The sequence below is a fragment of the Agelaius tricolor genome, unplaced genomic scaffold (genome assembly GCF_023055355.1).
Source record: "Agelaius tricolor isolate 1412-34295 unplaced genomic scaffold, bAgeTri1.0.p SCAF_17, whole genome shotgun sequence".
In the NCBI taxonomy this organism is placed as follows: Eukaryota; Metazoa; Chordata; class Aves; order Passeriformes; family Icteridae; genus Agelaius; species Agelaius tricolor.
The window spans coordinates 1,712,567-1,727,633 of NW_027269277.1; the positions used below are offsets into that span (position 1 = coordinate 1,712,567).

Here is a 15,067-nt window from a genome sequence, read left to right on the forward strand (position 1 = left end):
CCCTGGGAAGCTTTGTTTTGTCACCACTTGGTGACAAATGTCTCCTCAAGCCACAATACAGAGAAACCATCTCTCAAAATGATAATTCTCAAGATAGGGGAAAAACCAAACTTTGATCGAGGATTTCTTTCACGTCTGATCTGAGAGCAGAAACAAGCCCTGAATTAAGAATGATCCTGGAACTGGAGGGGAATTGACTTCAGAGTATGAACAAATCAAGTCACTTATTTGGTTTTTTCATAAGATCATGCATATGGCAAATTAAAAATAATTATGCACTACATTTGCTATTAAAAAGAGCAAAAGAATTTGCCTTTGCTCTTCTGTTCCTCTAAAAAGAATCATCAGCCAACACGAACCTAACCCCAGCTCACTGAGGATCAGGTGGATTAACATGGCTTATTTATGACCCTCTTTTGCCAAACATATCCAACCCAAGCTTTTGATTTTATACCAAATAACTCCAACTGTAGCTTTTTAAAACTGCATTTTTTACTATAAGACATGTTTGAAATGAAAAATTGCAAAGCGCGGTTACCATGAGCTTTGATGAAAAGTGAAAGCAGAGTAAATGCATTTCACAAAGTGTGTGCCACCGGAATATCATAAACAGAAAAGTGAACAAAGGAAACGCTGCCACTGAGTCTCAAATTGTCTCAAAATCAGCTTTGCAGCAAGAAGCAATTGCTCACTAAAGTGGACAGAGTTGAGTCCAACACCATTGTCTTCCTCAGGAAAACGAAGCTCTCTTAATGCATTTTTACTTTTAAGACTCCAAAAACTGGAAGCTCCTACCAGAGCAGAACACACCAAGAGCAGTGCTTGGAAATGATGACCAGCTTGAACACTCAAATCTCATTTGTTAAGGAGCTAACACTCCTCATGGCACCACCTACAAGGCATTAATTATACTTACAGCTGTAAGAACGAAGCACACTCAGCACAGAGATGCTCAAATGCCATCTCAAAGACAATAGGAGCCCTCAGAGCACACACCAACCTGGAGCCTGAGCTGCAGGTTGACAATCTGTGATTGTGCTGGGCTTTCACAGGAGCTCACTGCCCAACAGCAGCCCTGTGAAGAGTGCTGGCAAGTCTTTGCAGCTTTAGATTGCTGTGTTTGTAGCCCTGCTGAAGCTGTCCCGGATTTAGCCCAGAGTTAGCAGAATTTCCCTTACCTTGCGCTCGCGGCGTTCGTTTCCTGCGGTCCCTGAAAGCTGCTCCCGACTGCAGGGCCTCCAGCAGGCTGTCCATCACCCCTGTCTCATCACCCTCTGCAAGCAGGAAAACACAACTCCATCAGTACAGCTGCAAGCAGATTTACAAGGAAAACAGAAGTCCAAGAGTGTCGCTATAGGACACAAAAGAACACAAGCTCACACCGCTGTTCTCAAGGTGAAGAAAAAGGGAAGTTTATTTTCTGACTCCAACATTTATAGATTTCCAAGAGTGACAGTGGATTGGAGGGTGTCAGTGCCACCTCTCCAATGACACTGGACAGACCAACAGTCCATCAACGTTCTCCTTCTCTATAAAAGAATGCAAAACAATGAGTTATTTACAGAAACCGTGTGAGAAAGTTCACTACAAGAACATCAACATCAGAAGGCTTAGGAAATCTTAAAAAATCAGGGTGACACAAGAGTTGTCCTGTTCCCACAATGCTGCCAAAGAAGAGGCAGGCACATCCCAGAGCAAGGCTGCTGGCACATCCCAGGGCAGGGGGCACTGTCTGCTGTGGGTGATGCCCACCAGGCAAAGGTGATGCCAACCCTACTGTTCCTTCAGGAAGAAAATTCCATCAGTGCAAGTGCAAGCAGATGTAGAAGGAAATAGAAGCCCAAATGCTGTCCTGCTTCCATAATGCTGCCAAAGAAGAGAAAGGCACATCTGAGGGGGGCACCTGTGTAAGGCTGCTGGCACATCTCAGGGGCACTGTTTCTGCTGTGGGTGATGCCCACCAGGCAAAGGTGATGCCAACCCTTCTTTCAGCTTGGAGATGTTCCCCTGTGCATTATTGATGCCATGCTCAGCGTGCAGAGGGGCAGCAGCTGCTGCTGGGATAGCTGGAGGCTTTTCTGAAGTGCAACCAGGTCCATTTAATCAATGCATCTGATGGCACTGAACAGCAGAAAGTTCAATATTGCAGCACACAGAAAATATTTTATATGATGCCTCCTGACTTCATGACTCACTAGATCTGTGGAAAAATCATCTATACAATCAATAGCATGGATGGTCTTCAGGTGACATAAGGAGAATGAAGAGGGGATAATCATGCAGTGGAAGTCAGTGGTGTAACATTTCTTAACAGCTGAATTTTATTTCTGCTCAATTTTTTATTTTGCTTTTTCCATATCCAGGCTAACTCGCAGCCTTTAAATTGCTGGACTTTATGGTGCATTATGGAAATCTGGGTGGAAAAATTACTTCTTTTTATATATTTGAGTCTTTACATTCCTTTGCATTTCAGTCTGTTAATAACAGTTGACAGCAGCATTCAGCAGCTTGAGAAATAGAGGTCAAAGAACTGAAAGGTTACAAAACTACTGATGAATGCCTCTTTCTGTTCCCATATCTGTGTTATAACCCGAAACTAAAATATAGGTTAGGCTCAGCAGGTAGGTGGACATTTCATCCACATCTCTCAGACTCCAAACTCATACAAATTTCCCCACCTGGGAAAGGGAAGATCATTACTTTATGCAAAAAAATTACATTATGGTAAAAAACCTCTGACTCACACGAGGTGTGGGAGGTTAGATGCACATTCAGGCTCCCAGATGCTCAAGTTTAAAAGCAGCCTATTAATGAATAAGCTGTTCTGTCCTGTTCTCTGTTACATTCAGATTTATTAGACTCAATCCACACCTGATGTAAGAGCACACCTAAAACAGAACCTGGTTCAAATTTCTACAAGATGATCATTAGAACAACTGCTGGATACCTTTAAATTATACATCCACCTATGTGACACCATTCTCCACACACTACACAACACCCCCAGAGCAAGAGCAAAGGGAGCAGAGCAAGTGCAGGAACCAGCACAGGACTCTGAAATACCAGTTTTAATTACATTCCATCTAAAAGCCTTAAACAACTGAGCTCCTGCAAAACAAACAAGCAAATTAGCTTTTCTCAATTCCCACTCACACCCAAAGCCAGAATTTTCTCTAAACTGTACAACATAATTGTTCTTCTTTGTGCTTTTTATCCTACCCATGCTTATTCATTGATTGTTGGCTCTGTATTAAATTTACCTTCAAAATCAAAGGTCTGTGAATACACTTTGTCCAAATTAATACGCATAAAGTTGGTCTGAAACACTTCATGGCAGTGACTGCACACCCAGAACTAGTTAATATCTAGAATATTTAATGTGTAGAAAAATTACAATATTCTTCGATCTTCATTAAAAGTAAGAGTTGGCAGAGTTTATTAAAAAAGACAAAAATCCTTCAATACTTCATGAATGTTTATGCAGCCTTCCAATTTTTTGCTGAGCGAGCTGCTCTACCTGCTAATTACTGCAACTGCCAAAAGCCAGCCTGGCTTTGGGATGCCAGCATACACAACATAAAACACGTGACTGAGGAAGCTGCAGGACAGAGTGATGAGATTTTTAACTCCTCAAAGTAAAATTCATGCAAGGTCTGATCTCAGCAGTGCATCTTAATCTCAGTCTTCAGGTGGTTAAGTGAGAACTGGACAAAGAATTGCATTTTCAGGGAGTCCTGATTAAAACTGATAAATAAAATTCAACAGAAATTTCAGTCTTTCCCTGCAGTTCTTCACACAGGACCAGCAACCTCCTCCATGTGTCATTTCTATACCACCCACAGCAATTTATAGACACAAATAAAAAACAAAGACAGAAATTGCCAGAAGTTTGAAAACTAAAAACTTATTTCCAACATTCCTGTCAGCAGAAATAAAACACATAATCATTATTTGTCTTTTAGATGTCTTTCATTGTACACAAGGACAGGAGTTTCATCTGGAACAAGTAATTTTCTTCCTCATTGTTTCTGCTCCAAGTTGGCCCCAAGCATTTTAAAAAGAGAAAATGTGTGGAGACATGCAAAAAAAATAATTGGTGATTTCTTTGATTTGCCTTAGCAAAGAGCCAGATTCACTCCAGGTGCTAAAGAGGACTGCAAAAGGATTCCCAGGGATGAATTGATGTGTTCAGCACGAGCCCCATTTGCTTGGATTTGGGTTTGACACCAATTCTGCTCCCTCTGCTCTGGAGCCCCAGTCTCAGGTGTGGTTTTGGGAGTCTCAGAAATGCTTGTGCTCCTGCAGGGCCCAGGGCTTACACCAGAGCTGCTCAGCAGATTTGGGCCACTTTTAATGTATTACAAAGACAAAATAACTTCATTCTTCCATAGAACAATTTATTGCTACTTGCACTGCTGAAGAGACGCGATGTGCAGATTTGGAAGAATTGAATGAATGTGTGAAACTTCCCAGGCCAGCCAGGAGCTCCTCAACAGGGAATGCCCAAGAGCTCCAGTCTGCAGAGGTGACCAAAGAAACAGCACCAAAACCCCAGATCCTGTGGTTCCAGGAGCAGTGGGGCACCAGCTTGATGACAGCAGTGACAGGAGAGAAATCACCACTGGAACAGCCTTTGATGTGACCAGGGGTGGATTCCCAGTGCCTGAGGCAGCACAGTTCCTTCAGCCACTGCAGGGATGCAGGACAAGCTCCTCCCGTGCTCTGGGACCTGGGCAGCCCCAGCAGAGCAACAACAAAAACCCTGCAGGGGCTGGGAGCTCTGAGTGCAGCACAGCCCCCTGAACCCAGCCTGGCCCCTGCTGGGCTCTGCCAGGCACAAATATTGACAGAGAGGACTCTGATGGAAGCTGGGGGGATATTGCAGCAGGTGCCAGCTGCTGGGGTGGCTGGGGGCTGCAGAATCTGCCCCAGAGCCCAGCCCATGGCCCAGCTCCAGGGGATCTGCTTCCCTCAGCCCAGAGCCACAGCTGGGAAGGAGCTGCTGCTCCTGGGGGTTCTGCTGCCCTCCCTTCTTGCTGTCTGCTCTGGTTGCTACAGGACCACCTGTACATATTTACAAACATATTTTGCTGGCACATTTTTATTTTCTAGTATTTTCCAAACGCACTTGCAAAACATCTTGTACCCATTGTTATAAATATCCAGACTGCAAACTGATCTAAGTTAACAAGAAGTGTAGATATTGCACAGCCATTTGGGCAAAGGTTTACAGGAATTTTACAGGAATTTTTTCATAAATTTAGGTCCTCACTGAAAGAGTCCAGTCAAATATCTCATTAGGTAACACATGCTGCCTCCTGCTGCTCCAAAGGGTTTTCAAATTGTGCTTCTATTCACATCTTGCACTACCCTGTTTGGCTCTGAACTTTTATGCACTTTTCAAAGTCTAATGGGTGTCCTGTAGAAACTTTTAAACAAGACTTTTTATTCATAACCAGTACCAGAATTTTTAATTGCAATATATTCACTTAAAAAGGTCAGCTCTCAATGTCTTTGGGAAAGCGTGTTTTTGTGTTCTCCTCATATATTTGCATTTTATTCATTTGCTAAATTCATTTTGCATGCATAATAAATATCTCCAGGAAGCAGTCCTGCTCTGCAGCTTGCAGCAGAGTGCTGTCTCGTGCCTCTTATTTACTTTTTAATTAGAGGAGAACAAGTTAGGACAGTGTGACTGAGAAGTGAACCCCCAGCTCATGTCAGTTTAGAAAACAAGGCAGAGCCTTGCTTACACACCAATTAAGAATACTGTTGATGGTAACCTGACCTCAGGCTCAAATAAATTAATAGAAGAAGAAAAAGAAAGTGCTTTGTTGTAGAGGCAGGCGATTGAAAACAATGTTTGAAATGCACATTTTTAATTTTTTTGGGAGAAAATGTCCCAGTGGTCAAGGTCTGCTGTGGCCACACTGAGATGCCCCCACAGAGCCCCTGGAGCCTCTTCCTGCAAGGACCATGCCTCAAACAGGCTGCAATGTGAATTATCTGGAACAAATAGGAAGAGATTGCCTCTGTGTGGGAAGGAAAAGATCGTGCAGCTCACCAAAAAAAACCCACCCCAAAAATTCCCATGTGATACCTCAGTAATTACACCTGTAAATAAAGTTCTGTGCAGTTCCAAAGCTGCATTTAAGTTACAGTACTGAGGTACTTTTAGTTTCTCTGATGAGCAGATATGCAAGGCAGAACAAATCATCAATGCTCTTACCATTGTTAATTATTTCCTTTTAAAAGCAGTTCTTTATTATTGACCAACTCTAACATATTAGGGGAAAAAGAAGTTTCGGGAACACATTCTGAGGAAAGGGGAGTTCTTAACACATTCTTGATGACTTGTTACTTTCTTTTTTAATTTGATACTGGTGATGGTTTTGACTGGGATAGAGTTGATTTTGCTCCCAGCAGCTGGTGGGGGCTGTGTTTTGGAACTGGAATCTGTTGATAATTCAGGGGGAGTTTTCTTATCACAGAGCAGCCCTTACACAGAGCCAAGGGTGGTTCTGCTCCCCATCCACCCTGATTCCTGAACCAGCCTTACAGTAAGGCTGATCAAGAATTATTTCTGAAATGCTTTTTAACATTGTAAGTTCTACAAAACACCAACTGTTTTACAGCAGTTACATTGAGATAAACAAAATTAAGGCTACTCTCAACATTAAAAACAGTACCTACTTTTTGAAACACAAATAATTTCTCTAAGGAAAAGTTGAATTTGCATAGAAAACTCCCTGAAGTTACCACTTGTTACTGTTCAGTAAACAGTCCCCAAGAAACATACTTTTAAGAGCAAAGAATCCAATTTTCCTTTCTTCCCTGCAATTATCCCAGTCACAGATTTGTCAGTCTAATAATTTTTCCCCCCAATAAACTCAGTCAGAAAGTACCATATGGGCCATCTTCATTATCAAAACCAAATTTTTCCAGAGCAAACCATTTAAAGGTGAGATTAAATTTCAATCTGTAATTTCTTTCTGACTTGCTGTCCATGCTCACATCCATTTGAATTTCTCCTGAGCTGTTTCTGACCCATTTAGCAGCAGTTCAGTAACTCTGACACTCACCCCATTCTCAAGAGCCCTTTAAACTCTGCACAAACAGCTCTTACAAAGTTTTTTAGCAATTCCTGCAGAACTGCTTTGAAGAGGAAAACTCAAACCTGTAGATGCTCACCTTGAAGCATAATGCAAAGCTCAATCTGGTTTTTGTTCTGTGAATATCAGGTTTCAGGAGGTGTGCAGCATATTCAAACAGGCCATCCATGTCAATGTGAAAAATAATGACTTCCCAAAGGAATTTCAACGTTTGGCTCATTGACATCCAGCACCACAAACTAATAATCTTTAAAATGTAAATAAGAGCCAAGATTTACCACTCCAGGTACCCCATGCAATCACCAGCAAATAGAGAAATCCAAAAAGACATTTACAAAATAACATGTAACTCGTAATAAGCTTAGTATGGATTTCTGTTTATGCTAAAGGACGTGGAAGGAAGACAAACCAACCACAAAAGCACAGAATCATCAGAAAACTGCAGCAAAACAACCCCTGGAATGATAACCTGCCCCAGAGTGAAAGCAAACAGCAGCCCAAGGAAACAGAACACACCAGTGTGAATGGAAAACCCATGAAATCTTCTATGGGGGCATTTGGAAAGGGAAAGCAGGAATATCCATCAAGCTCCAGCACAGAACTGCACTGGCATTACCTTCATCTGCATTAGGGGAGAATGGTAATATGTCTTCAAAACAATTAATTCAGCCCTAATTGGGACTGAGAAAGCTCATTCTATCTTTTATCCCAATGCTGGTAGTTAAAAGGTGATTTTAATTGCCATGGTAATCAGATATAATGAAGAGCAAAACTGTTTCTGATTAAATAAGATTTGCATCAGAATTGCAGTCAGACACTTTGCAGCTCCCAGGAAGCTGAATTCTCCCATTCTCCTCTCTCTCTTCAGGCATGCACACAGAGGCAGTGCTGCAGGAATTCTGCAGATGTTGAATCAGATGGGAGTCATGAAAGGCTTCTCCTCCCAGTTCATCTCCCATAAGGAGAAAGAATTGTTCATGATTTGAGCTGTGAAACTCCAGATCTGCAGGTGTGTGCATAAGGCACAGACATTTCTGTGCCTCCCAACCTCACCAGGAAACCTGGACTTTTCAGGTGCTAACCATCTTGATAACTTCTTGAAATATTCATTTTTATAGAGTGGGTTTTTAAAATTTTTTTTACATTCATCTTTAAATATTTTGGAATGTTCAGCAGGTTTTGTATCAGTTTACATGTAGTGTTTATGTGGCAGCTCAGTTACACAAAGAACAAAACCACCAAACTGAGTAAAGTGGTCTTCAAAATACTGCCAAAGTCTGAGTTACTCCATCACCAGGAAATATTCAGAACAACTCTTGATTCTGGCCACACTGTGCTTTTCCACAGTTACACCAAGAAACAGATATTAATTTTCAGTTAATTAATTATAACTGACCTCATCTGTGACCATACAAAAAGTGGTCACTGAATAGTCAGAAAACAGGAAAAATCCTTTTTTATAGAACTGCACAAGAAGCTGTCAAAAAAGGAAGCCAATTGCTGTGACCTCAAAGGCTGCAGCTCTGAGTCAAATTTGACTCTGGGAGATGCAGAGCAAGAGCTGAGAGAGGGTGAGGTTAAAATGAGCCTTTGGGTGAAAATCACCTTGTCCAAGTGACAGCTTGAGAGGACATCTGCCTCCTTCCTCTAAGCCTGCTGTGTCACATTCACTTAGACAAATTTACAAACTGTTTATATAAGCAGCAATGAGCACACAGAAGTAGATGCATCAAGAAAAAATTAGTTATTTGGCAAAAATAGTCAATTGAATATCAATGTCATGGAATCCACTGGGGATGGGGGTTTAGCCCTCCTCCAACCACAGCAGCAGAGCTGTAAGATGTGAAATGGGTGTTTTAAAATACTTACAAATTGGAAAAAAATATTTTAGAAGTATTAAACTAACTTTGTGCCACAGGTTTTCAAACATTAGTTATTTAAACTGCAGGTTCGGTGCATTGGGCCATGTAAAGACATTCATACATTTGCATTTTCATTGAGAGAGGACTACAATGCAAAATGGAACTTTACTTGTATCATTTAATAGGAAAAGACTTCCGTGATGGAAAGCAGAATGCTGTCAGTGTGATTTGTGCCACTGCTGAGAGTGGCACAAACTGCTTGGAAAGGGAAGGGGAAAATGCAGAAAAATGAAGGTGAGTGTAGGATTGATGGGATGGACGGAGACCAGAGATCTCTGGAGCCAGGTCTGGAACTTGGGGTTTATTGCAAAGGGCCTGGGGACAGGGGCCTTTTGGGATTTGGGGTTTATTGCAAAGGGCCTGGGGACAGGGGCCTTTTGGGATTTGGAGTTTATTGCAAAGGGCCTGGGTGCAGGGGCCTTTTGGGATTTGGGGTTTATTGCAAAGGGCCTGGGGACAGGGGCCTTTTGGGATTTGGGGTTTATTGCAAAGGGCCTGGGTGCAGGGGCCTTTTGGGATTTGGGGTTTATTGCAAAGGGCCTGGGGACAGGGGCCTTTTGGGATTTGGGGTTTATTGCAAAGGGCCTGGGGACAGGGCCCTGCTGGGAGCTGCCAGGCACAGCTCAGAGCAGGCCCGAGAGAAGAGGGGGAGAGAGGATGAGAGGGTGAGAGAGTAAAAAGGTAAGAGCAGAAAAGGCAAGAGCTAAGAGACAAGAGAGTGAGGTTCCCGTTACAATACCATAAATCATCTTCTGTGTTGAATATTCTGATTCTCACTAACCAGTCTAGTCCAAGATACAAATCCTATAGCATTTCCATACAGCCTATAAGAATCATTACATTACCACACTGTGTTACATTTTAAACCCTACAAACTCCTCTTTGGGCCCCTTCTGCCAAGCTGGCAGGGTCTGCTCTGCCCCTTGGGCCTGTCTGCAAGCAGAGGGTGTTGTTCCATCAAAAGGGGATCACCTTCAGTGACCACACCATTGTTTTCCAGTTGTTCAGTAACTGAGGGATCTCAAAGCTTGCTTTCATTTCAATCTCACTGACAGTTTCCATATTCTCACAATCTTTTGCCAGGCAATCATATTGACAAGGCTTTCCTGTTCCATCTTCCCCAACAGGTGTGCTCTCAGGGCTGAGCTGGGAAACTGCAGATGTTGGAGCTCCAAAGTGAGAGCTCCAGCCCCTCAGCACAGCCCAGGTCACTGACAAAGCCTCCCATGGGCTCCCCACACTTTTCACCAGCTCACCAAACTCTGCCTGCAGTGTCCTCAGTGGCAGCTCAAATGAAACTCTTGAGCACTCTGGCAGAGGGAGGGTGCTGCAGGGATATTGAGCTGCTTCTCATCCCACTCTCAGAAAAGTGCCTGTCCATGTTACCATGGGCATTTTTGTGGCAGGTGGCAGATATTAAAGAAATATTAATCATATGCTGAATTAATAGATTAGAAAAGTCTCATTAGAAACCTTCCCAAAGAAAAGAAAATGTATTTATACATCCCCCTGTGTTGAAATTTTACATTTTGTTTATAGCTATACTGAAATGAGACTAATCTTTACATGATCTAATAATAAAGTTTGTCATCTATAGACAGGAATTCCTGCTACACAACATTCCAGGCAGCACCAGTGCCAGCTCCAGCAAGGCCAAAGATTACAGGATTTGTGGTGCCACTGCAGCATTTTTCCCTGAGCAGGGCCTGTTAAATGGATAACAAGGACAGGTGTTTTTATTGCTGGGTCAGATTAGCAGATTAACACAAACTCATAGAAACTGAACAAAAAACTGCAAGTGATCTCTTGCCTAAATCCAATTTTACCTCTACTTGCCTTCTGGAGTCAGTTAAGAATAAAGCCTCTATTTCACAACCTTCTGGAAACCTGCACAGCATCAGTATCAAGCCCACCCCATTCCTTCTGCTTTCTTACCTCCCTCTCTGTCACAGAGGTCTCATGTGAAATACAATGTTCTCCCAGCTGACAAGCTCAACACATTGCTTTTTATCGTGCTGAAATGTCACTCTGTACTCAGGCTCCAAGCTCAAGTAGATTTTCCAGCTCCTAATAGGACTACTGGGAGAACATCCATCCTAACACAGACCCCCAAGCCCAAAAAGAAAGACATTAATTGCCACAGTGCCTTGATTATAGAGATGTTTACAGAATGAAATTAACAACAAAGCAAGGAAGACACTTCTTCTTGGAAGTCAATCCATAAGGAAAAAAAAAATCAATTAAGTGCTACAAATGCAAAATAGCCAATAATTCACAGCAACACGCCTGGAAAGGAACATGACACACATTAAGTGGCAGAAATGGGATGACATGACCAGGTAGGCTGAAACAAAACAGAATTTTCCACTTTGAAAAGTGAACCTTTGCCAGCTTTCAGAGCAGCCAGCAGGTATTTCTCATATTGATCAGAAATAGCCTTCAGTTTATTACTCCTGACTTGGTTTTTCAATGCTAATCTCTCAGCTAAAAATGCTGCCTTACCTTTGTTCATATCAATCAGCTGCTGCTTCTTCTTCTGTCTCTCCAGCCTCTCCCGCTCTGCCTTCTCCTTGGCCAGCTTGGCCCTCTTGGTCTTCTCCTCCAATTCTCTTCTTTTGTTGTTTTCTTTTAATGCCTCCTGCATTAGAGGAAAGCAATGTGAGTGTCTGTACACTGAGGAGAACCAAAATAACCTGGTTTGAAATGAAGTAAGAGGAGAAGAAACGAGAGACTTGACCCAACACTTGGAGCACGCTCAGAAATCTTGGAGAGAACATAATGCACCACAGCATTTATACATGTGAGAATTATTGATCAGAGCAATGAGGAACTGAAATAGCTTTGTATTTATGGTAAAGGAAAAAAGGAATTTATTTCCAGCAGCAACATGTTTGTATTTTTCCCTATTAAGACTGCAAGTCTACCTTAAGCCTGTGCCATGCTCTTAGGAGGGATGAGTAGGGAGGAAGCCAAGTGTCCATTGTGATGGAAATTCAACTACAAGTGGCTGAAACTCAGGTGCTAGAATTTAAATGTAACTGATTAAATTTTTTTGTTGATATAGCCAGTCTGGATGTCTAAAACTCAGAAAACAGAGAAGAAGAAATGGAAAATAGCTGAATTTTTAGGTTATGACTAAAAGGTCTCTGAGGTAACAGGTTATCCCTGAGGTCTCTGAGGTAACAGATTATATTTGCTATATAGAGCAAATTAAAAATCCAAGACTCCCAAATGCTTCCAAATACAGAATAATCATTCAAGCAAGGGGCAGCATCCACATTTCAGCCCTGAGTTGCAGAGACTCTGCTGGTACCAGAGCCTCACTCCAAATGGCACCAAGAAACCTGCACCAAGAAACCTGCACCAAGAAAACTGCACCAAGAAAACTGCACCAAGAAAACTGCACCAAGAAAACTGCACCAAGAAAACCTGCACCAAGAAAACTGCACCAAGAAAACTGCACCAGGAACTGCACCAGGAACTGCACCAAGAAAACTGCACCAAGAAACCTGCACCAAGAAACCTGCACCAAGAAAACTGCACCAAGAAAACTGCACCAAGAAAACTGCACCAAGAAAACCTGCACCAAGAAAACCTGCACCAAGAAAACCTGCACCAAGAAAACTGCACCAAGAAAACTGCACCAGGAACTGCACCAGGAACTGCACCAAGAAAACTGCACCAAGAAACCTGCACCAAGAAACCTGCACCAAGAAAACTGCACCAAGAAAACTGCACCAAGAAAACTGCACCAAGAAAACCTGCACCAAGAAAACTGCACCAAGAAAACGGCACCAAGAAAACCTGCACCAAGAAAACCTGCACCAAGAAAACTGCACCAAGACACCTGCACCAAGAAAACCTGCACCAAGAAAACCTGCACCAAGAAAACCTGCACCAAGAAAACCTGCACCAAGAAAACCTGCACCAAGAAAACCTGCACCAAGAAAACCTGCACCAAGAAAACTTGCACCAAGAAAACTGCACCAGGACCTGCACCAGGACCTGCACCAGGACCTGCACTCGCTGCCCCAGCACTGAGCCAGCCACAGCACAAACACCATAAACACCTTTTCTTCCAGAAAAAAAAAGACAACTAAAGGGCAAAGCCAATGTCTTGTCCTTTTTGGTTTTGGACAGTTCTGTCACTGCACATTCAATCCCACCTGACAGAAATTTCATTTTACTGCAGCTTCCCAGGCCGGAATGGGAGGAGATGCCCCCAGTCTTACAGAGAAAGCAAATATGAAATGTCATGGTTGCACTGGTAGCTCAGCAGCCACTGACATTCTGTGATCACATCACAGATTCCATCACATTTTCTACCAGCAGACTGAACTAAACAAGCTCTAAAGTTAAATTTTATCTGGAAAATCTCCTTGAGCCAAACTCTATGAGTTGTATCTGAAGGAAAATTCAGACTGCACTTCATAAAACAGAATGGATACAAAAAACAAAATGCCATTCAAAATAAAGGTTTAATCTTCTTGAAGAACAGCAAGATAAGAAAATATTGATAACTCTGTGTGAGAGCAGCCCTTTTTATCCATCCACCTCCTGGAATGGACTTGCTTGTTACTCCCCTCCATCAGGCAGCTGGACTCTTACCCATTCCATATTTGTTATGTCATTTACTGCTATACTTTTAGTCAGACTTAGATGAAAGCTGGAAATAAATCCTTGGCAAGAACATTCTCCCACCTGCTATCAGAGTCAGCGCAGAAAGCAAAAGAAATCTATTTTCATCTATATTTATAAGCATACTTTATATTTAAATTAATATTGCTAACAAATTTGATCATAGTTTCTCAAAACTGACGGATGATGAATGTAAATAAAGAGAATTCTGATTCAGGTGTACAGTGGTTTCTACAGCATCTGCTGTGCCTGAATTGTATCAATCTTGCAGTTTCATTTCCTACAGTTCTACTGACAAAGGGTTATTTTTCTCTCTCATGGCATGCTTTTATATTCCCCCAGACCTTTTCTCTTCCAAACATTTGAGCTGCAGTGGATTTCTTCTAACATAGAACACTGCTATTCCAGATTAGCAGGGGTTTTTGTCAACTATCAAACACCAGTGATGATCCCCTTTCTGTGTAGTTTTGCAAGCTAAATTACTTCAAAAGGTAAAGATCAGTTTGAAAACAAAAAAAAACAAAAAAAACCCAAAAAAAAAAACAAACAACAAAAAAAAAGTTCTGTAATTGCTTTTAAAAAAGGGAATAAAACCCAGCAGTTTTGATACTGCAATACAGTGACAAAGAACTTACTACTGCTCATAGAGATCTACTGGACAACTAAATTTATTCTCCAATCTCCAATTAAAAGTAAACTAATCTAACAGCTAGAAATCAGAGAAAGAAGCAATCCTCTGGAAAGAATAAAAGCCTTCTCAACAGCTTTAGAGCAGATTTTGAAAAGTACTCATCTAGATGCTGTCTTCTGGAAACATGTAAGTGCATGCAAAAAGGGAAATAATTTTCGAGTGAATCTCAGCAGACAGAAATATTTAAATGCATAAAACCCTTTTATTGATGGGCTTTTCATGACCCTCTGTTATTTTGGTTGGTGCATAAGGGCACGCAGTTTTGCTAATTCAACAGCAAATTAAAAGTTAGAGAAAGTTTGAGTGTGGGTTTGCTTTGTTATAATAAAACCAAAACTGAATTATTGTCTCTGCTAGCAGAGCAAAGAGATTCAGCAAGGAATATTATCCCTTTTTAAGTGAGTTAGTTGAAGGAGCACACAGTTTGATGTTCCCCCTTGTGTTTATTAGGATTCACTGAAGTGCAGCTCTGGTACTCAGCACTGCCAGTTTACAGCTTGGCTTCCTTAAGAAGCAAATAAAAAATTAATGCATCCCTTGCATTCTGCACATATCTTAAGTTTTGACAGACAAACATATTCACACATCGACACGGTTGTAAATAGACTCTCGAAGGTAAATTATTAAAAACAAGAAGAAAGAAAACAAACTGTAATGCACAAATCTCCCTGGATATTAAAGATGCAGCTGGCTACAAAGCGGTC

The 15,067-nt window shown here is 41.8% G+C and overlaps 1 protein-coding gene across 3 annotated transcripts in view; it reads right to left on the reverse strand.

The window, feature by feature from the left end:
- The window catches only part of DIAPH2 (diaphanous related formin 2), a 172,128-nt gene that overhangs the window by 49,468 nt on the left and 107,593 nt on the right, over positions 1-15,067 (reverse strand). For all 3 annotated transcript variants that reach the window (XM_071442165.1, XM_071442164.1, XM_071442163.1), the window contains 2 exons: positions 11,537-11,672; positions 1,179-1,274 (listed from right to left, as the gene is read on the reverse strand). In XM_071442165.1, coding sequence (XP_071298266.1) covers positions 1,179-1,274; positions 11,537-11,672 — 232 coding nt within the window. The remainder of the gene's footprint in view (positions 1-1,178; positions 1,275-11,536; positions 11,673-15,067) is intronic.